At 42.3% G+C, this 26,461-nt stretch overlaps 1 protein-coding gene and 1 long non-coding RNA gene across 3 annotated transcripts; one reads left to right on the plus strand and one right to left on the minus strand.

The window, feature by feature from the left end:
- Positions 1-2,857: 2,857 nt before the first annotated feature.
- LOC129859650 (SLIT and NTRK-like protein 6) lies at positions 2,858-13,091 on the minus strand. The gene is made up of 2 exons (XM_055929691.1): positions 12,513-13,091; positions 2,858-6,402 (listed from the first exon to the last, which is right to left on the minus strand). Exons 1-2 carry the CDS (start codon positions 12,602-12,604, stop codon positions 3,870-3,872), a joined length of 2,625 nt encoding a protein of 874 aa, XP_055785666.1. The 5' UTR covers positions 12,605-13,091; the 3' UTR covers positions 2,858-3,869.
- Positions 11,995-26,165, plus strand: LOC129859651 (uncharacterized). 2 transcript variants are annotated; one of them, XR_008760197.1, is made up of 4 exons: positions 11,995-12,449; positions 21,650-21,778; positions 22,530-22,616; positions 23,973-26,165. It is a non-coding gene; the product is annotated as an uncharacterized LOC129859651 (long non-coding RNA). The 2 variants fall into 2 exon arrangements; XR_008760198.1 differs by having other exon boundaries at positions 11,997-12,449; positions 21,650-21,771.
- Positions 26,166-26,461: the final 296 nt, after the last annotated feature.

Consider the following 26,461-nt stretch of genomic DNA (forward strand, 5'->3'; position numbering starts at 1 on the left):
CTTTGCGCATGCACGGCTGTGATCTGTGAACCTCAGGTTAACAAGACAATATGCGATACGTGTGCGTTGTTTCAGCCATATCAGTAGCTGCGGGGGCTTCTCTAAATGTATTAATGTCATACATACGCAGGGTGTGTGTGTGTGTGTGTGGGGGGGGGGGGGTACTGAAAATAGTTATCTATGAATATTTCCAACATTTCTATGGATTTATGCTGTGTGTAAACTAATCTATATCTATATCATTAGCTACACCTCTAGGTTCAAGAACCCATGTGAAGGTTATCGTTATATATCGATGAAGGATCCCTGTGGCGGCATACGTTACAAGTTGAATGCGTGTATGCACTAAAGGCTATGGATTCATTAGCTTACTGTATAAGGGTCTGTTGATAGCCTGAACTATTCATGGGCAAGATGAAAATCAATAATGTGTTCTAATGAAACCTCTGTGGAATTCACTTCAATGGATGAATTCAAGCATAAAAAGTGTATCGTATCGACTGACGCTTTAGAGTGGCTAAGAAGAGCTTTTTCAGTATGTTTACTGCGGTGCAAGGTCGGAGCGTTCTACAAATAATGAGGTGACATCACCTGCAAACTAACCTCTAAATTGGCCGTATATACACTTATATTACCGGGGTTAAAATTCAGTTGTCTGTTCTGTGACTGGATGTGAAACGTTGATGTTCGGCTAACTTTGTGAAGTAGGAGTATATAAACAGCAGTGACCCTGGTGCCCTCGTTTCAAAGGTTTACATAATCCAACTAGACCATTTCTGGTAGAGTGTTCTTGTCCAAACCAAAATACGAAATATTCATAATTCACAGTTGCATTTGGGCTCATGAGTCTAGCTTCTCTACACCACTGAGAGCAGTGATACCGTACAAATACTGTAACTCTCAGCTGGGTCGTAGTGGAACTATAGGCACCAGTGTACTGCTCAAAACTGCAGGTCAGAGGGCATTCTGTAATACAAAATGGTATATATAAGATATTAGCCAGTGGGCATTACTTAATTTACAAAGTCTAATGTCCAGAGATCCACTGTAGATTGTCTGAAAAGTTGCTATTAGCAAATGGGTTGGCAATTTCACATCCCACTCTATTTATGGCTCATATGATTGACTTTGGCTAGCTGTTCAAGTAGGTCTATTACTGAAATAAAATGTACCTTTGAGTATAAAGGAGAGGCGGGTAAGGGGTAAGATATTCAGCACTGATACTTTCATGTAGTTACTCTGACACGGGGAACAATAGTTTATTTCTCGATGAAAAGAAATTTCAGATTGATTTTACAGTAGAGGCGTACGTCTGGTGTGTGTTCCAATATTAATGCCAGCTTTTCTCGCAGTTCAGGCTGCCAGTGCCTATAGTATGTATATTTTGTGACGTCCTCCAAAGAGTGAACTGTCGGCACGACAGTAGCTGAACAAGAGGTTTCATGTTGGCAAGGTCTTGTCAAATAACAGGCTTGAAGTTTCAACTTCTATATAAACAGAACTTTGACATTTCATGTGCCGTGGTCTCCGCCCATGAAATATTTGCTTTTATATTATTTTTCACCACACATGAGTAAGTCATCGTGGTTTTGTATTCCATGTATAATATATTTTGAAAAATAGTAGGGCTGGGATTGTCTACCGTACATGCTAGTTTGCACCAAAATGTAGCATCTGGAAATAATATACTGTCCCTGCACATGTTTAGAATTGTCCATTGTTAGCTCCTTGCCCTCATGCTTAGTCATCCATAATAGGCATTGGGCTGGATTCATTTCATATAGACTTAAGGTGGAGCCAGTTAGGCAATCATTGCTTACGTATTTTATCTCTACTCCAATGTTGACATAAAATACACTTTTTCAACTCCCGTATCGGCACACTGTATGTTGAGCCGTTTCGACCTCTAACTTCGACTTCCGTTGCTGAAATATTAACATCCACGACGGTTTCATGGGTAAAAAATACTAAAAACATTTCCCTTCAAAGTGAACATTGTTTTGCACTTTGGTAAACGTCACACCAAAAGACCTACCGGAGCACATTTCCCTTAATTCTCAAAGGAGAAAATCCCAAGGCTTACCGCTGTGTCCGTATTCCAACCCCAGTTCACAGAGGGGGGCCGTGTGAGCAGTTTTAGTTCTATCAATTACGATGTATAATGGAAGCACCGGAACAGCCTACTAAATCACCGGCTAGGATGGAGATGGAAGTCGTGTGGAGAAGTGCAGAGGGAATTTGCTATACCCCATTGTTGTGCAGTAATTAAGCACTGTGGATAAGCAATCTCAGAAGGGGGTCCAATAATGCAAGGGGGAAATCTTGTGTTTGCATGGCAGAGAACTGGAAAGACTTGACATGCCATATTGGGCGATGAGGGAGTGACTAGGGAAGCCAGGCTTGAGCACGGATTTGACACTAAAGAGATTTTCGGTGTGTGCGTCTGTGTGGATATATATATATAGCAATTCATTTGAAATTCTACTTTGTGTCAAATGACCAGGATGCACCTACCTATGATATTGATTTATTCAAACAAGCACACAGATGGTATATAATGCTATACTGTATGTCCATGGGAGGAATACAAAACACGCAGCAGCATTGAGGACATGCATAAGAGTGTGAATAACAATGTAATGTCATTACTATCTTAAGTGCCCTCTGTGCAGAATAGCATCATAATTTCACCCACGGCCCCTGTTGAGCACGTAATGTGCTATAATATTAGATGTTTGGTCACTTTTATGCTCAACTGATAATGACAGAATGTCGTTTTTTGCAACAGGCTCTGGAATATACCTGCACGCAATCTGTTTAGAGGACTGAAAAGCGTATCGATTGTATTGAATCTTGATTGTTCAAAGTTTGCAGTATTGCAATTCTTTATTTACATGTAATACATGTTCACCTGCACAACACTGAAGGCACAAAATAACATAGAATGTGTAACATATATACGACATTTACAGAATAAATAATTTAATCTTCATTGGTAAAAAATAACGTTCACGTAAAACATTTTCAGAGTTGAACAGGGTTGCTTACTCAATCAGAATAATATAGTGAACGCACATATCCTGAACATTTATCATGCTGAGAGAAACTGGTCGGTTTTGATTTGTAAAAATGACACTCAAACAAAAGGTTCTTATACACATCAGTAGTTGTGTCCCCTTCAGTAGCAGGAAAGGAACAACGATACACAGAAACTGTTGTTGAACAGTAAGTTGATTGTCATGCACCATCTTTTAAATGGCATTTGATTAGTGCAATGCATTTTTTTCTTTACAGATACAAGATATGATTTATATATGTACTGGGACTTTTAAGTGCTATGTCTTGAGAAAATGGATTTGTTTAAACACGTTCCCCACTGGTTGGAATACAAAATGTGGTATTGAAATAATGCAAGGGCTAAATCTAATGAACGACAGGACTAATGTGCACTCCATCATTGCGACCCAGAATACATGTTGGCATTTTGTTAAGTCTACAGCACTTTGAGCATGCTGATTATGGCATATGATGGAAACAACCTGACAGAGTTGATGGAAAACATTGAGGCCTGCCAAAGATCTAAGCTGAACTGGTAACAAAAACGTACCCCTGCAGTACCTATTTGCCTTCCCGATAATTACATTTGGGCAAGATATCTGTTATATCAGCAACTTCAAGTGTGGTCTGTCTATAGGAAAACAAAATGACAAAAAAAAAGATAATTATACAGTACATTCTGTGCTACAAATGACTTGTGTGTCCAAGACCACTGTGGGATATGTAGGTCTTAGATTGTGAAAATATAAGATGGCAGTTTTGGACAAGGCACTTCTCGAGTTGAATATAAAACCATGAATTGTCTTTTTCTATCAGTTAAACGCCGTTTGATGCTCCAGAACCTCCAAATAATCTGGCTCGGTGTGTAGGTTAGCTTTGAGTTCAAAGTACTCATTTTTCGTTTGTTCCACCATGAACTTCCGCGGTCTCGACAACATAATAGTCTCCATTAATTTCAGTTCCTCGTGGTGTCCTGATCCTGGGACCTGCATCTCTACCGTTGGTTGCAGCTGGGACATGTTTTTCCGGAGGTATTCAGTAATTCCGAGCTGCTGCAGCTCCCTAACCCTCTCCCTCTCTAGTATGTTTTTATAGAGGGAGCTCGCATCGCCGAGTGTTACGAACTCAGTTGGGCAGTCGGACGTCACAGCTCTGAACTTCAAATTAGAGCCTGTGAGAGGGGAAGTATTCTCTGTCTCCATGATGCTACGACAGGTGTGCTTTGGTTCGTCCAGTTCATTGAGGTCGGTCTCATATTCTTTATGCTGAGTGCAGTAGGTGGGGTTGCGGCAGATCTGGATGATGGGGCTGTGTGAGCGCTCGTCGTACACGGTGCTTCCGGTCCTCTGCGCCAGTGTGTGGTGTGTGGTTTTCTGGCCGTACATGCTGTATTGCAGGTGGATGGGGCTGCTGCTCTCCCGCGGCTGCTCCTCCGCCTGTTTCTTCTTCACCCTCCTTCGCCGTCTGTGCACGAGGAAAACCACGATCCCCGCCGAACAGAAGATGACCATGAGGAAGGTGACGAGCAAGCTAAGGATCAGAACGGAGAGTGGAACTGAGTCTGTGATGGAGCTGAAGAAACCGCTCCTAGTGCCGTCAGTCGCCACTGTGGTTGTCACGCTCTCGTCCACGTCCGTGGGCAAGGAGTAGGTCACTAGGCCGGGGCACAGCAACTCGTTTCTGAGGGCTCTCAGCTCAGCCTTCGCCACTTTTCTCGGTGTGTGACACAAAATGGAACCTATGACTGTGTCCTTCCTCAGCTTCTCAACCCACTGTTTGAGACTGACTAAGTCACAGCTGCAGTCCCAGGGGTTGTCCTCTAAATAAATCTGCTCTAAAGAGTCAAGCTGGTCCAGCACGTTGCTAACGGGCAGGTGCACGAGCAGATTTTTTCTTAGGTTCAGTTTGGTGAGGGGCACATTGCGAAATATCTGCAATGGGAGACTAGTCAGCAGATTGTTATTCAAAGACAAGAGTTTGAGATTTGGCAAAGGATTAAAAGCTCCTGGAACAATTTCTCTGATAATGTTATATTCCAAATATAGGTATTCAAGGTTGTGGAGTCCAATGAACATGGTTGCGGAAAGGGTTTCAATTCTGTTGCCATTGAGATAAAGTTTTTTCAAATTGCTTAAGCTGAGAAAAATTTCATTGTCAATGTAATCGATTCGATTGTTGGCTAAATTCAATAACTCCAAACCATCATATGTGACCAAGTCATATTTCAACAGTCTCTGAATCATATTTCCTGTGAGCACCAGCTTGGTGGGGCTTTGCTCAAGTATTCCAATATCTGAAATCCGTTGAATTCCTCTGTCCTGACAATGCATTAAAAACCCAGCCACAGGGTGACTGTGACAAGAACAGTGTTCCACACAAGGACTCCCTGGAACATAAGCAGGTGTCGGAATCTTTGCGTCGTCCTTGGCGTCCTCCAGCTTCGGAATCTCTGCCACTTTGGAAGACGGAGTGACCACCATGTCCAGTGACTTGGAAGGCTCCTCTAAGTTGATATCGGCGTGAGAAGGGCAGAGAACATCCCGTTTGATTTTGGCCAGGATGGTGCCCCTGAGGTGTTGGGGGCTGCTGCAGACCACCTCCCCAATGGCCGACTGGGCCCGCATGTTCTCCATCCAGATCTTCAGGTGAAGGATCTCACAATCGCACATCCAGTCGTTGTCCTCCAGAAGAAGCTCCATGATCCGCCCAATGTGCTCCAGGAAGCCAACGTAAGGCAAGGTCTGTAACTGGTTCCCCCGCAGGTCCAAGTGGGTGAGCGGAACAAACCGGAAAATATTGCCGGGAAGAAACTCGATGCCGTTGTCGTTGAGGATCAGAACTTTGAGGCGGATGAGTTTGCTGAATGCCCCCGGCTCGACCACACGGATGAAGTTTGTGTCCGCCTGGAGAAACTCCAAATTTACCAAGCCGTGAAAAGTGTCTTCCTTCAACATGACCAGGAAATTACTGTTGATGTGGAGCTTCTTCAAGGAGCCCAGTGCACTAAAGACGCCAGGTTCAAGCTCTTGTATGCTATTAGCCCCGAGATGAAGTGAAACGGCATTCTTTAAATCTTCCAAGTCTTCTGCCCGCAACTCCACCAAGTCATTTTTGTACAGATTGAGGTGGAAAGGTAGAGCTGACGGCACTTTGATTTGGGAGATCTTGCTGATATTTCTCTCCTCACAGTTAAGATACAGGATGCCATCTTTTTCTTCACAAGTACACAATGAGTCACAGGATTCACTCAGAAATGCCTTGGAGGGCTGGATGTCTTGGAAACAAGCAGCAGTGAAAAATGAGCAAAGGAAAACGATGCAGGGTAGCATTTTCTGTCCGTTGTATCTGTAACACAGAAAGAGGGAGCGAGATGTTACCGAAATGGAATGGAATTGGAAAACAACATAAAGTCATAGGTTAAATCAATAATCACAAGTATTTGTTTATATATTTTTTCTATAAGTATCTTAACTACTTTGATTAGATTATCAGTCCCTTCAGACAGACAACAAAGCATGGTCACCAATTATAGAAAACACATTCACCCATTCTTTCTGAACTGTGCATACACTTTTAATCCTGGATTATAAGGTCAATGCAATTCTCACAGTATAGAAATGAACTTGAAACTGAATACACAATTAACTTCAGAATGAATTATGCATTGAATGCAATAAAATACAATTGCCTTTTTTGATGTATCAAATGCATGAAGGGAGCATACAGTCATCTTGGAAGGAATGTGAGGAATTCATATTCTTTAAACATGCATGGCCTAGTGAACATTGGAATGTTGTTTACATGGCCACAATACCTCATATACAAGGTAATGTAGAAAACTTCATCTGTTTAAATAATACACTTGGGTATGGCCTAGAATAGATTTGATCCATGTTTTTAACTAAAGAACAGGTAGCATCAATAAAATACTTTTTTTCCCTTCAAATGAGCAAACATTATTTTCTCACCCATGCAATTTTCTTCTTGGAAATCTCTCAGACAGCAATGTGTGATCATCACACGAAGCGGTGCTATTTCATTGATTCTCCCTAGATACCGAACTAGCTTGATACTGTAGGTTGGGTGTATTGTGCGGTATGACAGGCCTCACTGTTGGATGACAGCTCTGCACTGCATTGGTGGAAGAAAAAAAAGTACACTGGTCGAAGACTGAATGCTTTATCACGGAATGCTTTATGTGGGTGGGCGGGGGGGGGGGGGGGGGGGGTAGAGTTAAAAATCGATGATTTTTTACACAATAAAAAAAGAAAATATACACTATTGAAAAGTAACTGGGTGGTATTATACAATGAATGACAACAGGGTGTGGATAGTGGAAAAAACAGCCCCACATCTATTTTCAGAATCTAATGTGTATAGCTTTTTGGCGAAGCGACTACACAGATCCATTGGAGGCCAGTGAAGCCTTATAATGCCTTCTCGTGCACGTAAGCAAGGCCAACTCATCACCAAGCAGTTACTGTGCTAGTAAGAGGTCATAAAACAATTCCTGGGAAAACGGTGCATTCTGAACGAAAGAAAAAGAGCGAGAAACCTCGGAAATAAAACGTGTATCACTCGTCCCCTCGTCCCCTTGTAGTATACACAATGATCCTGGTCCATATATCGCCAGACAAATAGGTCATTCACACGGTTTGCTCTGTGTGCTTCATATTGCTCTCAAGTGCAATCTGTTAGGCAGAGTGCTCGCGCCAAAATGGGGGTTCCTGCTTGATGGTTCCATCTCACCCTTATTCTGCATCGCTGATGGTCTATTAACATAACCGCGGCAGGTAACCTTAGTGGTTAAGGACGTTGGGCCAGTAACCTTAAGGTCGCTGGTTCGAATCCCTGAGCTGACTAGGTGGGAAAATCTGCCGAGGTGTCCTTGAACAAGGCACGTAACCCTATTTTGCCCCTGTAAGGCGCTTTAGATAAGAGTGCCTGCTAAATGACTCAAATGGGAATGTCACAGTGGTGCCTATACTACAATGTAGTGTATCAACCCTGTTATTAAGTCATAGCAAGTCATAGCTTCCAGATAATACAGCTATTGCCGTTTGAGACCATTGTTTGCTGTGACTGATGCTCCTAATGCTTCTCCTCTGCCTGAGCAGAGCAGGTTACATTGCACTGATATAGCCTTGTTGACTCATCCTCCGTAAAGGGGAATGACATATATGCTAAAGCGTCAATCATTATCTCATATAGCTGCTCTTTTCTGCCTCTAAGCATTGCAGACGCAGGATACAAGCGCTACTGCTCCTTCTACTGTTACTGTTACTTCTACCGCCATCAACAACATTAACAAGACTACTTTTGTATTCACTCAGTGTACAAAACATGCTCTTTCCATGACAGACTGACCAGGTGAATCCAGGGGAAAGCTATGATCCCTTATTGATGTCACCTGTTATATCCACTCCAATCAGTGTAGATGAAGGGGAGGAGACAGGTTAAAGAAGGATTTTTAAGCCTTGAGACAATTGAGACATGGATTGTGGAGTGCCTTTGAGCCGCGTATGGTAGTAGGTGCCAGGCGCACCGGTTTGAGTGTCAAGAACTGCAGCGCTGCTTGGTATTTCCCGCTCAACAGTTTCCTGTGTGTATCAAGAATGGTCCACCTCCCAAAGGATATCCAGCCAACATGACACAACTGTGGGAAGCATTGGAGTCAACATGGGCCAGCATCCCTGTGGAACGCTTTCAATACCTTGGAGAGTCCATGCCCCCAATTAATTGAGGCTGTTCCGAGGGCACAAGGGTGTGTAATTCAATATTAGGAAGGTTTTCCTACTGTTTTGTCCACTCACTGTATAATTATGGGTGGTTATGAAAGGCTTCAGTATTTTACATAGTTTTTAATAATGGAATGGCCAAGATGTGTCTTTAACACTATCAACAGAGGCTTTGACTTTCACAGAAATATACCCAAAATATTCCACATTTTGGCATTTCTTCCAGAGCAGGTGGTCTTCCACAGCAATGTCATCCATTATACGACCAAACACTGATGCCCCACCACAGCATTGATAACGGACACACAGCGGATGAGCGATAGCAGGCGCCCATGATGTTACATCACGTCAGCTGCGAACCCAGCTCCACTCAGGCGGCCAATCTTACAGCACACACACACACACACACAAACACACAGCTGATCCCCCAACGAGATAGCTATAATTGGTGCCTGATCGACTAAACACCACCGTGCACACGACTTGCCGCAATAAACAATGCAGCACATATCTTCACATTGCGCTCGGCTGGTGGGCCCCTCCTCGTTGATAGCGAGCGTATGCGAGATAAGCTAATAATAGCAGAGCGACAGGGGGGCACCCAGCTCCCCCGGTAAAGCCGAATTAGCAGGCGTGCATTTCAAACGGTCTGTTTAACTCATTTGGTGCAATTGTTTTTCACAAGGATTATCAGTCAGGTGTACCAAGTGACTTTAAATATGTTTTGCAAGAAAGATATCTGCAGATGCTCGAATCATTGTCACAATCAAGGCACTTGGCTCTGCAGTAATGTAAAACACTGCAGAATCTGGTCTAAAGGAATACCCCTCCCTTACTCCCTAGTTAGACCAGAAATGTATTATTCTTCTGTTTTAAAGGTGACTTTGGATGAGATCATTTGAGAATATCACAAACACTGACAGAAGGAGTCATTGGATTATAGAAGACTCGTCACTTGTTCAAGAGTTGTCTTTACTCAAGTCATTAAGGTAAAAGGAAGAGAATCTATCATAATAGCACTGAGCTGCATGACCAAAACCACAGACATGCCCAAACCTGGGAGATCTTGTAAAACTTGTCAACTTTAAATGACTCATGATAAATAACTTTGGCAAGTGACAATTTATCACCACACAAAGTAGTGACAGTAAAAGTCTCAACGACACATCTTGTTTTCTACAGAAGCATCATCCAAAATGACGTGACGTTGAAACGACCTAACGTAGCCTAGTTGTTGGCATCCTTTGAATCTGTGTAGATCCATTACACAAGCCAAGATTAGAACACTTAAACCCAACCCAAAACAAAATGACATTTTCAAGTCACGTACACCAACTTGCCAGTTTCAAATCAACACCATGATTCAAATGGCCCCTCTGGATAGATAAGTGCTGTTAGTATATGTATATAAGTGCTGTTATGTATTTCTGTATGGTGTATGGTATTGGCATTTGTGTATTGACATACACACTGAGTGGACAACGCATCTTTCTATGACATAGCTTTCAACTGGATTCACCTGGTCCGTCTATTGATCTCTTATTGATGTCACTTGTTAAATCCACTTCAAAATCAGTGTAGATGAAGGAGAGGAGACAGGTTAAAGAAGGACTTTTAAGACTTGAGACAATTGAGACAGGGTCTCAAGTACGTGTGCCATGCAGAGGGTGAATGGGCAAGACAAAAGATTGAAGTGCCTTTGAACAGGTATGGTAGTAGGTGCCAAGCGTTAGAGTCAACACGGGCCAGCATCCCTGTGGAACGCTTTCGACACCTTGTAGAGTCCATGCCCCGACGAATTGAGGTGGTTTTAAGGGCAAAAGGGGGTGCAACTTTATATTAGGAAGGTGTTCCTAATATTTGGTATACTCAGTTTATGTTCACCATAAGACAACATGACCTCTACTTGCTTATTTAGTTCTATTATGGAGACATAGTGTTAAAAGATAAGGGCCACAGTGTCTCTATACAGAAGTAGCTTAGCCAGCAGATTGGAGGCTAGACTAGAGGATGTTACTGCTGCACACCGGATGCTACGCTCATGGCTGAAGGACTCTAAGGGAGGCAAGGCAGAGAGCAACTCAACTTGAGAGCCACGAGAGCAAATTAGGAGCTTCTGCAGACCGTATTGTGTGCACGAATATGAACCCGGTAGAGGACCTCTGCACAATGTTCCCAGGTCAATTAATGGAAGGACGGTTCTCTATTCCAGTGTATTGGAAGTGATGTGCTTGCCCTACAGGGAAACCACTACTCCCACATGCATCTATAGAGACGTCACCATGGTCCTCAGTCCCACAGTCCAAGGATGATAATTACACACCCACTCAAGACAGACGAAAGGTCACTCACTCTCTGTTCCATTGCAACTATTTCATAAGGTTTGTGTGTTTGTTTGTTTCCTGTTCTTGGGGGGAAAAAAGACAAACTCTACGGTCTGGGTAGCATCATTTAAGCATTAAAAAATAACCCTGTTCTGAAATATGACAAATAAACAATGTTGTGGATGTGCCTTGATTTGCACCTCCATTAATTAATACTTAATGACTTGCCTAACCAGGAATACAGTTAGTGGGAGTGTTCACGGCTGAACAGTCCACATGGGAATTTACATGATCCTACCAGAGCATGAATACAATGTAGCACAATAACCATATATTGTAACCACGTTCTTCATGTTTTAAGTTAGATTTCAATGCACAGTGAGTGCATAAATGTGATGACCAACTCAACTTGGTCATCCTTTAGCTCAAAGACCGTGCACTTAAATGGAATCCATAGTAATATTCCATTTGGTTCTATTTTTACCCAATGTATTATATTCTTCTACACATATGTCTACAATGTAGTTAATTTAAAACCTAGGCCTGCGTATTTTATACATTACCAAACTATATTCCATCTGCAGTTACAGTGAACAGCTGAGTAATTTCATTCTGGTTGCATGGAGGTACCTTCCATGTTAGATTGATGTTATAAATGCCCCCCATTTGTGTGGTAGCCTAACTTGACTGATTTACACACAAAACATGTTGAAATGAGAACGTCTGCACAAATACATTTTGAGTCAAGTAAAATGGTAAGACTAGTGTGTGCTATTATTACCAATGGAAATCGCTAGGAAACATTTTAGGTGAGCATATGTTGAATCATTTTACATGTTCCAAGGACGATTCATTGTAGTAGGGTAAATCTATGCGTTGCTGGAGATTTGCAGTACGTACGGCTGAATGTAATGCATGGCGGTGCGCCAGGTGCGCGTAAAATACCTGAACGTGTCTGTCGACCCAGGTGTAACGTTACTTTAGCAGTTTTATTTCGAGTAATTCAACTGCCCTCACAAACTAAACACGTATTGAATCAGACAATTAAATTTTCAAATGGATTTTTTAAATTGTCTTTCCAACTGCAATCTCTAAAAACACAAAGCATTGGCCAGAACACACAGGACGTTAAAATAACAATATAATAAAATCGATATGTCTGTAGGTTATTTGGAGGAAAGCGAGCTCCCAGTTTCAGCTCCAGCTAGTCCGAACAAGCCTCGACATATCGAACGGACACCTGGATACCACACAAGATAGACGCAGGAAGTTCAAGTGACTGTATGTCCTACCAGTCTAAAGAAAGGTTGTCAACAAACTAATTTGAGAAGTAAGTAACGCATTTATTACAGTTGTGAGACTTCTTGTTCGGATGATATGATAGGCTACTTACCCGTTGTGCAGAGTGAGAAAGACTGTGGCTAATCCAAAAGATGCTTGGGTTAGAGAGGTTGATCCATGTGGAGACGTAAGGATGCGAATCATCAAAAGTCCCCTCAAACTGTTTATTTAAATTTCACAGCATCTTCTTTAGAGAATAGACTTGGCATACCGGTGTAACTAACGTTAACTTTTGTCCCCTCTTGTTTTTGTAGAAGACTTGTCGGCGTTTACAAATCCGATATTTCCATGATATTGCAAAGTGTTGCACCCGACACGATCCTAGTCCGAGGCAATTTTGGGATGTGTTGGCCTGTCCACTTTATCTTTAATTAATTAATGTAGATCTTTATTAGTCTCTCCTTAGTCAGTCCTCTCTGTTAACTTCTTGTGCGCTTAGTTACCAGCCACCAAAGTGTGAGTGTAACTGTAGAGTCTATTTGGTATACTGACCCTTCGCATAGTTCCTTATAATTTGCATGCTTTTGAGCCACGGAAAGCTCCGAAGTATTGTAGTTGTTCTGGACTCCTCCCCCCGAGACTCACTGACTTTTATGACATTGAATGGCGTTGTGGAACGCGTTTAGGAGATCAGTATCTGGTTCTGAAAGTCAGGTTGCCCACAGTAGCCGTACAAGTGTTGATGTAATATCATTATTTCGAATGTGTATATAGATTCATTAGAGATTCATCTGGAACTGTAATGTGATTTATTGCTATGTTTTATTTATGTTTTTGTTTGTGTGACTATTACTGTTTTGGGGAAATAGAAATCTTTCCTGAGAACCTTGATCACAGTGAATATCACCTTTGGTCTTGCAACTGTCAGAAATGGCAGATTCTAAAGTATTTCAATGGTGTGTGTGTGTGTGTGTGTGTGTGTGTGTGTGTGTGTGTGTGTGTGTGTGTGTGTGTGTGTGTGTGTGTGTGTGTGTGTGTGTGTGTGTGTGTGTGTGTGTGTGTGTGTGTGTGTGTGTGTGTGTGTGTAGACTTGTGCTTTATGGGTATGTGTGGTAAGCATGAATCCTAATATTTAAAGTGAACTACAAGGAATATTTACTGCTCAGGGATTACCTTGTAAAGGTGTTTACATATGTTTCCTGGTCTCATAAACTCTATGTTTTACAGTAAAATAAACCCTCACCGTGGCTGGCTTTTTACAGTTCCTATCAGGGAAGCTAGCAGTAGGCATCATATTTTATTCATGCTCAAAATAACAGGAGACAATGGATCTGTTTTCACCCTCTAGATATTAAAGACAGTTGACATGTTTGACAGTTGTCATGAATAATGAATAATGCAATGTATACATGTTTAGGACACCCCCATTGACAATGTCTTCTTATCCTGAAAGCACATAGAATGTAAATAACCAATAATATATATCTGTCAACTCTACCTGTTAGTGCATTCTTTCCATTACAATTCTACCTGTCACTCACTGAGGCCTCATACAATGGAAGTTATGTGTGAAGGTCTGAAGCTAAGGCAGCTAAGGAATCATCCTTATAACGACTGTCCGTACACAGTCTATGATACAATGGCCTATACATACAAACAGATTGAACCCTGTGCATACTTCATCCTATGTGAAAGATCAATGGTTGGATTTTCTGGTCAGTAGTGCATGAGCTTGGATGGGATCTGACTCCAATTGAATCTCACAGTTATACCATTACTATATCTCTGTCTGATTGTGCCAGGTGCATTTGGAAACTGTTCAAATAATGATTGTCTGATCTGAAGATGCTCAAAGAAAGATTGTCTGATCTGAAGATGTTCAAAGAATGATTGTCTGATCTGAAGATGTTCAAAGAATGATTGTCTGATCTGAAGATGCATTAGGCTTCACTTACAATATTATACTCTCATGGGGTAAGATATATTTAGATAACACCTGGAAAAATCCATCTGCAGTTGGATTATTTAGTCCAACATTTGTTCATTTGGTTTACTGCTTCGTAACCTCTCATTTGAATCAGAATTTGTCCCCCCGTTAAGTAAATAACAGTTATCTGAATCCTCACTAACTACTCATGAACAGCTTTCGAAAGTAGAGGTCTTGGAAGTATTTGAATGAGACTGGTTCAATATTTGAAGATATAGCTAGAATTAAATCAAAGCCATTGGGCTTGTAGTTTGAATCACAGATGTGGACTGTTTATGTTTGTGTGCATTATCACACTTTTATGTTTTCTGTGGTTTGAGACATTATCCACTATCAATTGAATTTCAGCCTTTCAGGTAAATATCTGACAAAATATCAATATGCAGGTATCACAGAAAGTTTAGAGCCCAGCTGTCTAGCTCCAGTGTTTTCTTACGGTGATGCAAATATAGCACCTTTGAGCAAACCGAATCTCACTGGAAGTTCTACATTTGTTGAGAGTTTGTTTGTTTTGACCTGAAGGCACGATGTGCCTCATTGTTTTTGTTGACTCTCCCCACACACTGTCACAGTCTGACTCAACCATGCTACCCCCCACTGATCCTTTTTGTCTTCCTCGTAGGCATGTCACTACTGGCCATTTTCCATGAGAACCCCACTTCACCCTGTAGAAAAAAACAAACTGGGAAACAATAAAATACTGGGATTTTAATCTGAGTAGGCAACACAGGTGTCTGTAAACTGGTATAACGTCAACCCCGACCCGCCAAATGAGTTCAAAGGTCATATTCAGGGTATACATGTTAAACTTATGCCCTAACACAGTGATATTGTAGATCACATTTTGATAGTAGAGATCACAGACAATCAATTACAGTGTGTACTAATATATGTATCTTTAGGGGTGTTACGTTCGTCGACGGAAGGATCGGACCTTGGTGCAGCGTCGTAGGCGTACATTTTAATTTATTAAATGAACACCGAAACAACAACAAATACGAAATGTAACCTCTAGTAGGGCTAAATAGCACAGTACCAAAAACAAGATCCCACAAACTACAGGTGGAAAAAGGCTGCCTAAGTATGATCTCCAATCAGAGACAACGATAGACAGCTGCCTCTGATTGGGAACCATCCCCAGCCAACAAAGTAATAGAAAATATAGATTGCCCACCCTAGCCACACCGTGACAGTACCCCCCCCAAGGTGCGGACTCCGGCCGCACACCTGAACCTATAGGGGAGGGTCAGGGTGGGCATCTACCCTCGATGGCGGCTCCGGTGCAGGACGCAGACCCCGCTCCGCTCGTGGCTCCGCCAACTTCGGTGGTGCCTCTGGTGCGGGGATTGTCGCCGGAAGCTCCGGACCGTGAATCATCGCCGGAGGAATCAAACCGTGGATCATCGCCGGGGACTCCGGACCGTAGATCGTCGCCGGGTACTCCGGACCGTAGATCGTCGCCGCGGACTCCGGACCGTAGATCGTCGTAGAAGGCTCCAGACTGGGAACCCCCGCTGGAGGCTCTGGACCGCCGACCGTCGCTGGAGGCTCTGGACTGCAGACCATCGCTGGAGATTCTGGACTGCAGACCGTCTCTGGAGGCTCAGGGCCATGGATCGTCACTGGAGGCTCCGGGCAATGGATCATTACTGGAGGCTCCGGGCCATGGATCATCACTGGAGGCTCCGGGCCATGGATCATCACAGGAGGCTCCGGGCCATGGATCATCACTGGAAGCTCCGGGCCATGGATCATCACTGGAGGCTCCGGGCCATGGATCATCACTGGAGGCTTCGGGCCATGGATCATCACTGGAGGCTCCGGGCCATGGATCATCACTGGAGGCTCCGGGCCATGGATCATCACTGGAGGCTTCGGGCCATGGATCATCACTGGAGTCTTCGGCCCAAAACAAATTTGGGGGCTGCCTCTCGGGCTTCCATCGTGGTCGCGAACCCCGGTGTCGTCGTTGTTCCTCCCTCGCTGCCTCCGTCTGCTCCCATGAAAGGTGATCCTGTCCGGTCTGGATCTCCTCCCACGTCCAGGATTCCTTACCGTCCAAGATATCCCCCCATGTCCAGGATGTCTGCTCCTCCTGGCCACGTTGCTTGGTCCGTTTGTGGTGGGATCTTCTGTTACGTTCATCGATGGAAGGATCAGACCAAGGTGCAGCGTGGTTGGCATACATTTAAAATTTTTAAATGAACACCGAAAAAACAACAAATACGAAACGTAACGTCTAGTAGGGCTAAACAGCACAGTTCCAAAAACAAGATCCCACAAAATACAGGTGGAAAAAAGGCTGCCTAAGTATGATCCCCAATCAGAGACAACGATAGACCGCTTGCCTCTGATTGTAACCATCCCCGGCCAACAAAGAAATAGAAAACATAGACTACCCACTCTAGTCACACCCTCACCTAACCAAATAGAGAATTAAAAGGATCTCTAAGGTCAGGGCGTGACAAGGGGACAGTCAAGGTGGTCACCTATCTTTATTTGTGATGAAAAATGGTATCAACTGATGCCTATATACAGTAAGTATTATATATGTAAATTCAACGCTATAGATTACAGCTTCTTCTGACAGTTCCATTATTTATTTTCTCTGTTTCGTATCTACGGAGCTGGTTTCAAGGCCCAGCCTTCATCAAACATGAAATTATGACAATGAGGGCTAGTGAAATGAGGGAGGTTAGTGAGGTGAGCACATCATTTCCCATGATGAGAAACTAATGCACAGGAACCAGGTCCCAACTTGTCAGATTCTCAGTCACTAGTAGACTAACCTGTCCTGGCAGAGTTTCACAATCCAGTAAAGCATTAGCTACATTGACAGAGGATTGTTTTCTAATTGATGGTGATACGGTAGGGTAGGAAAAGAAAAGAAACATTCATTTACTTCTCTCTGATGCCAGAAGTGTGGGAACATTTGATTTATTGTATTAATTAGATGGAATTTGTCATCACAATGTAAACTTTTGAGAAAATCATAATGGTATTATATTACTGTAATCTTTTATAAAAATTTTAATAATAATCTCATAGAAATCATGCATCCAACACTAGCAAATAGTACAACAAAATGTATAGGTCATGAGTATTACTGTGCATTGGCAGTGCAATAACAGATTCTCAGCATTCAGGAATGCATGAAGACATGTCCAGACTCAGTTGAAATTCTGACCTTTTCAGTTTCATTCATCAGAGGCAGACACTGACAATGTGACATACAGGTTCTATAAATCCAGGGGCCACATACACAAAGGGTTTCAAAAAAGGTCCTAAGGAATCCTTTTAAAAACCTGTTTTAGGACCAAAAAAACTCCCAGCTCAGAGTAGGTTTTAGGATGGTGTTAAGACACTGCTCAGACAGTGGTCCCGTGTCGCTCAGTTGGTAGAGAATGGCGCTTGCAACGCCAGGGTTGTGGATTCAATTCCCACGGGGGGACCAGGGTTCAAATCCCACGGGGGGGGACCAGGATGAATATGTATGAACTTTCCAATTTGTAAGTCGCTCTGGATAAGAGCGTCTGCTAAATGACTTAAAATGTAACAGTAAAGTCAACTCTCAACTCTCTCTCATGACAGTTTGAGGTACCACAAAGTTACCACAATGATAGGATCTTAATTTGCCCTATATTGTCACAGCAAAATAATCCAGCAGCAACATGATTTGAACATTTAGTCCATAATGTTTGAATTGTTTTATTTTATTAAAGGGGACAATAATGTCGGTTGATCACTTTGCCTGCTCTTTATTCTTGCCTGATATGTTGGCATGCGTAACCTTTTTCTGTATCAATTCTGATGGTTGTTAAAAGCGAAATCTTGACAATATTACCGATATAACAATACGCTCTTCTATCACACCATTTAATAACGCTAAATCGCTTTGGAACACTAGGCATCAAGTAACTTGCCGATAATGTTGCATACAACGTTTGAAAGGTCCGTCATATTAATCAAACAGAATTAAAGTTAACATAAGCCGTAGATGCCTTCAAGTGGCATGCCCAATTTAGGCATATTTTTTAACAGCGTGATATTGCGCTCAATAGGTATAACTTGAAATAACATAACGTAGGTGATCCAATAATTGAAAGAAATCAACCTGTTCATGTATTAGCCTTGTGGTTCTAGGTATTTAGGCCTATCGTGTGGAATAGGCCTCACTTGAAATCATTGTCAAGTGCAGGAGACGCGTGTTGCATGTAGGTCTAGATTATTTAGAGGTTGATCATATAGAAATAGCCAAACATTCTTTCAACAACTCCAAAGCAATTGCATGTAGCGCAGGAACCACTGACTCACTGCCTTTTTCTATTATCAAAGACACTTGCCGCTAACTCTTAACTGGTTAGGCCAGCTCATGAGGTCTCCGAAATATCAAATCAAATCAAATCAAATTGTATTGGTCACATACACATGGTTAGCAGATGTTAATGCGAGTGTAGCGAAATGCTTGTGTCAACTAGATGGGAGTCTTATGACTAAACAGGCTTCATGCATAGCTTTTATTTTTACCCATGAGAGTAGGAGTAAAATGTCTATTTTCAGCACTTACAACCAATTTTCTACTCTGAGACACTTCGTAGATACTAACTTAAGATGTGATTATGTGACTCAGACATCCCCTTAATTGCATTGCAAATCCCAATGTCAATATCAATGGGAGATGTGTTGCACTGCAGACATACACTGAGTGTATAAAACATTAGTTAAGGACACCTGATCTTTCAATGACAGACTGATGAGGTGAATACAGGTGAAAGCTATTGATGTCACTTGTTAAATCCACTTCAATCAGTGTAGATGAAGGAGAGGAGACAGGTTAAAGAAGGATTTTAAAGATTTAATAGAATTGAGACATGGATTGTCTATGTGCACCATTGAGAGGGTGAATGGGCAAGACAAAATATTGAAGTGCCTTTGAACGGGGTATGGTAGTAGGTGCCACTCAACAGTTTCCTGTGTGTATCAAGAATGGTCCACCACCCAAAGGACATCCAGCCAACTTGACATAAAAAGGAAGCATTGGAGTCAACATGGCCCAGTATTGTGGAACGCTTTTGACACCTTGTAGAGTCAATGCCCTGACGAATTGAGGCTGTTCTGAGGACAAAAGGGGGGTGGTATCCTTAATGTTTTGTACACTCAGTGTACATCTCAAGATAGGACTCTGCCTATCATGATCGAAATGAACGGCCCATGTGTTTATTCATTTGCGGACACGTATCAAAATGTTTTTGCATCATAACAAACGTTTTGCAACAGAAAAACAAAATCACCTATTTGTTGTTAGACAACAAAGGTCAGAAAGGTCCCTTCTCGTTTTGGCCACATTGCCTCAGTTTGGTCCCTAGTGAATATACCCCAGGCCTACTGCTGCCTTATCACTGATATGGTTGATTTGTTTTTCTGAAGCATCAGTTGAGGACCATTTGGAATAGAACAGTGGAACATCTCCACAGCAAACCAAAAAGTTTGTCTGAAAGATGGTAAATGAGCCACAGCAGATTGTTCTGTGATCTATTCTTAAATCCCTAAATTACAACAGAGTATTTCAAACATGACTACTGCTTTCTGACTCTATTCCAAATAACAAGCATTTAACTATATTATGATGCATATCAACAAAACACTAGGCTGTAGCATGCTGTATATCTTTTTGATGTTGCTTGTGTCAAAGTTCAAATGAGCTCGAAGGCTACCAATGATGAGGGAAGTGAACGTGAAGGTTTGGCATAGTGAGTTGTGTTTCCTGTCCAATAGCAAATAACATCTCTAAGGGTTATCTTTCTCCTTCTTTATGCCATATCGTGATTGTTTGTAATTACACTTTATTTTGATTTGTCTGGTATGGTATTCCCATTGAACATTGTAAATAGCTACAGTTGTTAAGCAAGTCTAGATGTTGTAATTCAATACATTTTGCGGTGCCACTCATTGATGCAGTATTACCTTTGAGCATCAATACATTGTAGATCCCCTTGCACATATCTCTTGTTTTATATAGGCAGCATCATATAGACATTACTAATAGATAATAGAGTGGATCAAATATAGCACTCTCTAAGGGGATTTTGTTGTTTTTAATAGTACGGAAATGCATCATTTCTTTGAAAACCTGCTGTGAGGAAATAGTGTTTATAATACTATCCTGAGAGTGTGTGGCTGGTCTATCAGCTCGACTGCACGTGCAGTCTGGGTCATTGCAGTGGTTGCAAATCTGTTGGGATGTAATCTTCAGTGAGATGAATTGTTGGCAGAACAAATATGTTATCTGCAAACAGAGAACAGAGATTAAGGGAATTTATGGGAAAAACAATCTCTGTGTCCAGAAAAGCTTTGGGCAGGTGACCTGTGAGGAAAAAGCAAACAAAAGTTTTCCATGAGCGTCACAGCGTGTGACCAAGTTAGCTCTGCTTTCATTTGGGAAAGCACAACCGATGTACCCTGAGGTAGAAAAACACAAAAGTAATATGATTGCCAAAAGCATACACAAATTGCATACACAAACATTCGAGACAAAAAAGATCAACACCACAATACCACCAGAAGTGCAACATTTGAAATAAATTAAGCATTTTGGAGAATACCTTTAATGGACAAGGGGGAGAAAGAGGAAGTTGGATCAAATTGTTCCATCAACAGCAGATGGATAGGCATGATTACACAGGCCCACTGGCACTAGCACATAATGTGATATTTTCAGGTCATGTTCAGGCTGCAAGGGTGCATTACAGTAGGTTGGCTGTTGGACTTTTTTCAGTATATTGTTGCACATCAGCTGATCGGTATTGGATCTGTTGAGCTCTTGTTTACTGCTTAATGTGACTAATCAAACCATGTGGAATGTGTTGAACCCGGGAACAATTTAAGACGTAGGCATTAGCCATGGCAGCTAACACGAGTCTTCAGGTCTCATGCAAGGTTGCCTAACACACAAGTATATGGGTAAATCTCAATTGTATTTCCTTGATTCTTCGTGTCTCCTCGTCTCTTGCATCTCCTCATTTCCTTCGCAAATTTCATCAGAGAAGGCCAGACGGGAGGAACCTCCAATGTGATTTGAGAAGGAGGTGTGGAGAGAGGACTTGTGGAATCAAGGAAAGAGAATTGAGATTTGTGGTTGGTAACCTTGCATGAGGACTGAAGACTCTTGTTAGCTCCCAGAGCTAATGCCTACATCTTGGGAACACCCTGTGGTATACTTAATCCCTCTTTCATCTCTTCCCCCTCTCTGCAATGGCTGATAGATATCAATTGAGTGGTCTGAGTCACATGCACCAATGAGACTGACCGAACATCAAAACGAGAGTCACCCAGGCAACTCCAGACTAACTCTGACTGGAAGTGAACTAAAGTCTCCAGGCTTCAGGTATGAGGTTAGTCATCATTCAAGCCTCGTTCGCCAAATTACCTCTGCTACACACCGCTGAATATGAACCTATTATTGACTTAGCAAGCTCACATCAAATCAAAGTGTATATGACACGTGCGCCGAATACAACAGAATACAACCTTACAGTGAAATGCTTACTTACAGGCTCTAACCAACAGTGCAATTAAAAAAAGAAAACGGTATTAGGTGAACAATAGGTAAGTAAAGAAATAAAAACAACAGTAAAAAGACAGTGAAAAATAACAGTAGCGAGGCTATATAAAGGCACCCGTTAGTCGGGCTGATTGAAGTAGTACGTACATGTAGATATGGTTAAAGTGACTATGCGTATATGATAAACCGAGGGTAGGCTTACTTTGTGCAGAATCATACTGTACGAAAAATAAGAACAGCATGCACAGTAAGATTGATATTGCTTTTTAGTGGTTCTTTTCCAGAAGACTGGACAACAAGACACCTGTCTACACACTTATTACCCCAGAGACGTTCACTTGATACGTTGCTCACTAATAGTCGTGTGACAGACTATAGCTCCCCTTCCACCGACTAGGACAAAAGATGACTACCTGGCAATATCCGGTTTATTGTCCCACTGAGGCTTGTTCAATTAAAAATAAACACCTCTGTATGGTCCAAGGTCGCCAATACAATTGGTGTTCTATTGTACGTGATTGAAAGCCATTTGTGTGTACCTTACTATGTTTACTGACTTTTGTGTCTCTTCCTGTTTCTAGACAGGAAGTGGCTTATTGCGGACAGAAGCAGATCAGTGAGAGTGGACAGCTTGTATTGGTCGTGTAGAAGGGCTGGACAGCCTCAGGGTAAGGCCTCACACCACATGCTGCTCTCTCTCTGTCTGTTCTGGCCTCTCCTCCCCTCTCGTAATAGACTCCTCTCTAGTCCCATTTAGGTCATTGTGTAATGGGTGGGCGGTGCGGTCCATTGGTTCTGTAAGTAGACAGGTTGTGTCTTAATTAAAGGGGCTTGGGTTACAACTGAATCACAATAGTCTGAGAGCCTGCCCTGGTCGACCACACCAGACAAGCCTTGTTTATCTAAAAGTACATCTAGGTTCAGTCAGTGACATTATACACAAACATTTATTTTTCTAAGTTTTTGTCAGCTTTCACAATAGGCACATGTCTCCAGTAGTATGGTAGTTGCTTTCGCAATGACACAGATGATTTGATTAATGCTTTCTTTTACAACGCTTGATCTTTCTAAATCAAATTCACAGGAAGGATGATATTTCCATTGGTTTGCATTGCCACCTTCTGGTGATTTGCCATACAAATTCAAACAGAGAGCAGCTTTGGGGATGAGGGATCCAAAACTACAGTGGCTGCTTGCACCTACTGATTGATCAGTATCTACTCGGGCAGTGTACAAAACAAAGCATAGCAGAGAACTGTTTATTTGGGATAGCATTTGAGCTTTTAGAACTTTCTGTCTGAACTACATATGTACTTATTGATATATTCCAATAATACAATCCTGCCATTTAATTGTGTCTGTCTGTCTGTCTGTACAAAAGTTTGCTCATGCAGATGGCTGGCAGCTGAACTATTTGATTTTGATGTTGCTCGTCAAACAAAAACAAGGATTGGATGTGAAGCAATACATTTTAAATAACTTATATAACACAATACCGTATATCATGTGACAATTTGCTCATCTTAAAATTAAGAGTCAGTAGAGCCTTCAAATCCATACTATCGTCATTCAAATGCATTATATGTGTGTAGGGGACCCGTAGTGAGAGGAGATACACACTTTTGTTAGCTCTGTCTACTGCACAGCTTAATCACAGCAATTACCTGTGTGTACACTGCACAGTGCACACTGTGGACGAGTGCTGGAAATACTGCATGTTCTCAGGCATGGTGATTGTGTGCAGAACCATTTCTGGATGTATTTGCACTCATCTAAAATACATACAGTATATGTGTACACAGGGGGGGGGGGGGGGGGGGGCTTCTGTTTGGTAAAGCTCTTGAATCAATTTGAACAAATATTACAATGTTTAGCTACTGCTTAAATTGACATAGAGCACCCACATCCTGCTCCACATAGAACGTATGTGCAGTAGAGTTGCTGCACGTTTTAATGTATACGCTGTGATTCTCTCTCTCTCTCTCTCTCTCTTTCCTTCTGTGTGTGTGTGTACCTTGTCTTAGATTCTTGTGCTGCAAATCCTACCCATTGAGTCCCTGCTCCTGTGGCTCTCCTTTACCCCTCCATCCACACACACGGGGCCTTTGCTGCAGGTACACCTCCCATTGCCAATGACCTTCATCTGCCGACTGTGACCAGGAAGTCATCCCTGGGGACCCTGACTGGCACACTGTTGAATGCTAATACCCAGCTCAGGCTGTTCTGGCTTCAGAGGTCGTCTACCACAGCTTCCCTTCACTTCCTCTGAGCCCCCATCAAACGTTAAATCCTCCTAAATGCACCTCAACGGCTTTGGTACCTAGCGTTCCCTGCACGACTGCGCGGGTCACTCCAGCTGAGGCCTTGCTCTTTAGAGCCAGCCAGTGAATGAGTACACAGGAAGAAAAGATCAGTCCAAAAGATAAGACCTGGCGTCGGCTGTGAGTTGTTTGTGACGCTAATGGTAAGCGTTTGAGGACAATTAGCGACAGACGAGGCAAACAAAGAGAAGAGGTCATCGGGGAGAGGAGATTAAGCCAAAGATTTGGTTTGGAGGCATGTGTGGTGGGGTTTGAAAATTGTTCAACATTAAGCAGTTTGATCCGCCATTAAAGGTCATAAAACAGATTGACTACTTATCAGAGAGACTCAGAGAGCTCACCGGGGCCCAGTGTAGTAGGACTATTCCTGCTGAAAGCAGTAGAGTCGTCACTAGAGTCCAACAGGAGGGGATTATAGTTAGTTATTTGCAGTCAGAAACTCCTCACAACACCTGTCATCACCACGACCCAAACACCCTTGTGAGTCAACTCAAGTAGCACCCCTGGAGTGCTGAACAACAAGTCTTGTTTGGTAGCAGAGATGAAAGTCCTCCAAATGATAATGAAATCGGCTCATCACGATAATGAGCAGCTTTGGTAATGAAGGTGATTTGCCTAGCCTCTTCAAATGCCCGATATCTGTCACCTAATTACAGGTAAACATTATGTAAAATGTGGCGTTTGGTGCCTGGGGCAGATCAGGGAAACAGCAGCTGTATCTGTTTGTCTACAACACTACAGTCCATGTCTTGTTTTTTCACACTGTATTCAAATTGGATACCTGCTGGTTTAGGGATTGTCAATTACCTCATCAAATATTCTGTAGTTCGAGACACTGCCCACCTGGCAAAAACTGATTGAATCAATGTTGTTTCCACATCATTTCAAGCCCAAAACGTATGTGATGACGTTGAATCGACGTGGAAAACTGATTGGATTTGCAAAAAGTCATCAAAGTAAGGGCATTTTGCCTTTTTTAACGCAACTTTTAACCTAACTCTAATGACATGTTGACATTTGTTGTTGATTTCACATTGAATTCACGGTTCGTTGACAACTCAACCAACTGTTAATCAAAACTAGACGTTGAACTGACGTCTGTGCCCAGTGGTTGTGATCTGTTAAGTCTTGAACGTGGGGCATAGTAGATTGTGGATGAGCTTTTTCAGGATAAATCGAATGATGTTGTTGTCTTTTTTGGTTGTCATTACATCGATTTATCCATATTTTATGGTACACTATCTTACCAGTATGTATTTAAATTGGATAGTCGACAAAGACATGTACTTGAGTGTATTCATTTGTTAAACAGAGCACACTCTGCCTTCGTGTGCCTTTGAATCCTTTCAATCTTCCTCATTGGCATTGTCAGACAATAGATGGCTCAATAGCACCATGTCAACGGGTGAACTTGAACTGCACTGGTGGAAATGGAGCTTTAAAGATCGACGCGCTCGGTCAACCGGTAACGCAAGACCCACTTGTTCAGTCCTCAATTTACTTTCCTAAGACTAGAAGATTTACAGGGCTACATTCATGTGATTTGTTTGTATTCTTCTCACTTGAGCAAAGCCCTAAGCAAATATGTGTTGGGTGATTTTACTGTCCTGGAAAAGGTCATTTTGGAGAGGATACCATCGGCGTACAGGAGAGGGCACTGTTGAATTTCCCAACATTTTTGAAATAATTAAATCATAGAGGATTAAATACCTCCCCTACACATGTTATGTACACACACACAAACACACACACACACACACACACACACACACACACACACACACACACACACACACACACACACACACACACACACACACACACACACACACACACACACACACACACACACACACACACACACACGCACACACACACGCACACGCACACACAACCCCACCCCCTTGTCATCTTCTTTCTCAAATAAACAAAATTAGAATTAGTTGTATTTTAATTCCCCCATTGTTTACTGATGCCGTTTAAAATCAAATACACCCATCAATTGAATTTCACATCACTGGTGACATTGAGGAGCATCTATAGGATTTCATCACTTTGATTAAGTGCTGAGAGCTGACACACTCCTGGTTGATGATGGACAGCTATTAGGCTCTCCAGGGTGTTTGGAGACTTAAGATGCCCATAGCTGTTTGCTCACACACACACAGATGTGCTGACACACGGCAGTTGAA

This window comes from Salvelinus fontinalis, chromosome 7 (assembly GCF_029448725.1).
Source record: "Salvelinus fontinalis isolate EN_2023a chromosome 7, ASM2944872v1, whole genome shotgun sequence".
NCBI lineage: Eukaryota > Metazoa > Chordata > Actinopteri > Salmoniformes > Salmonidae > Salvelinus > Salvelinus fontinalis.

Bases quoted from the DNA above. Each gene is read 5' to 3' on its own strand.
- LOC129859650 (XM_055929691.1), bottom strand. From the start codon at position 12,604: ATGATTCGCATCCTTACGTCTCCACATGGATCAACCTCTCTAACCCAA. The intron at 6,403-12,512 runs GTAAGTAGCCTA...TCTGTGTTACAG, and splicing joins TTTCTCACTCTGCACAACGG to ATACAACGGACAGAAAATGC.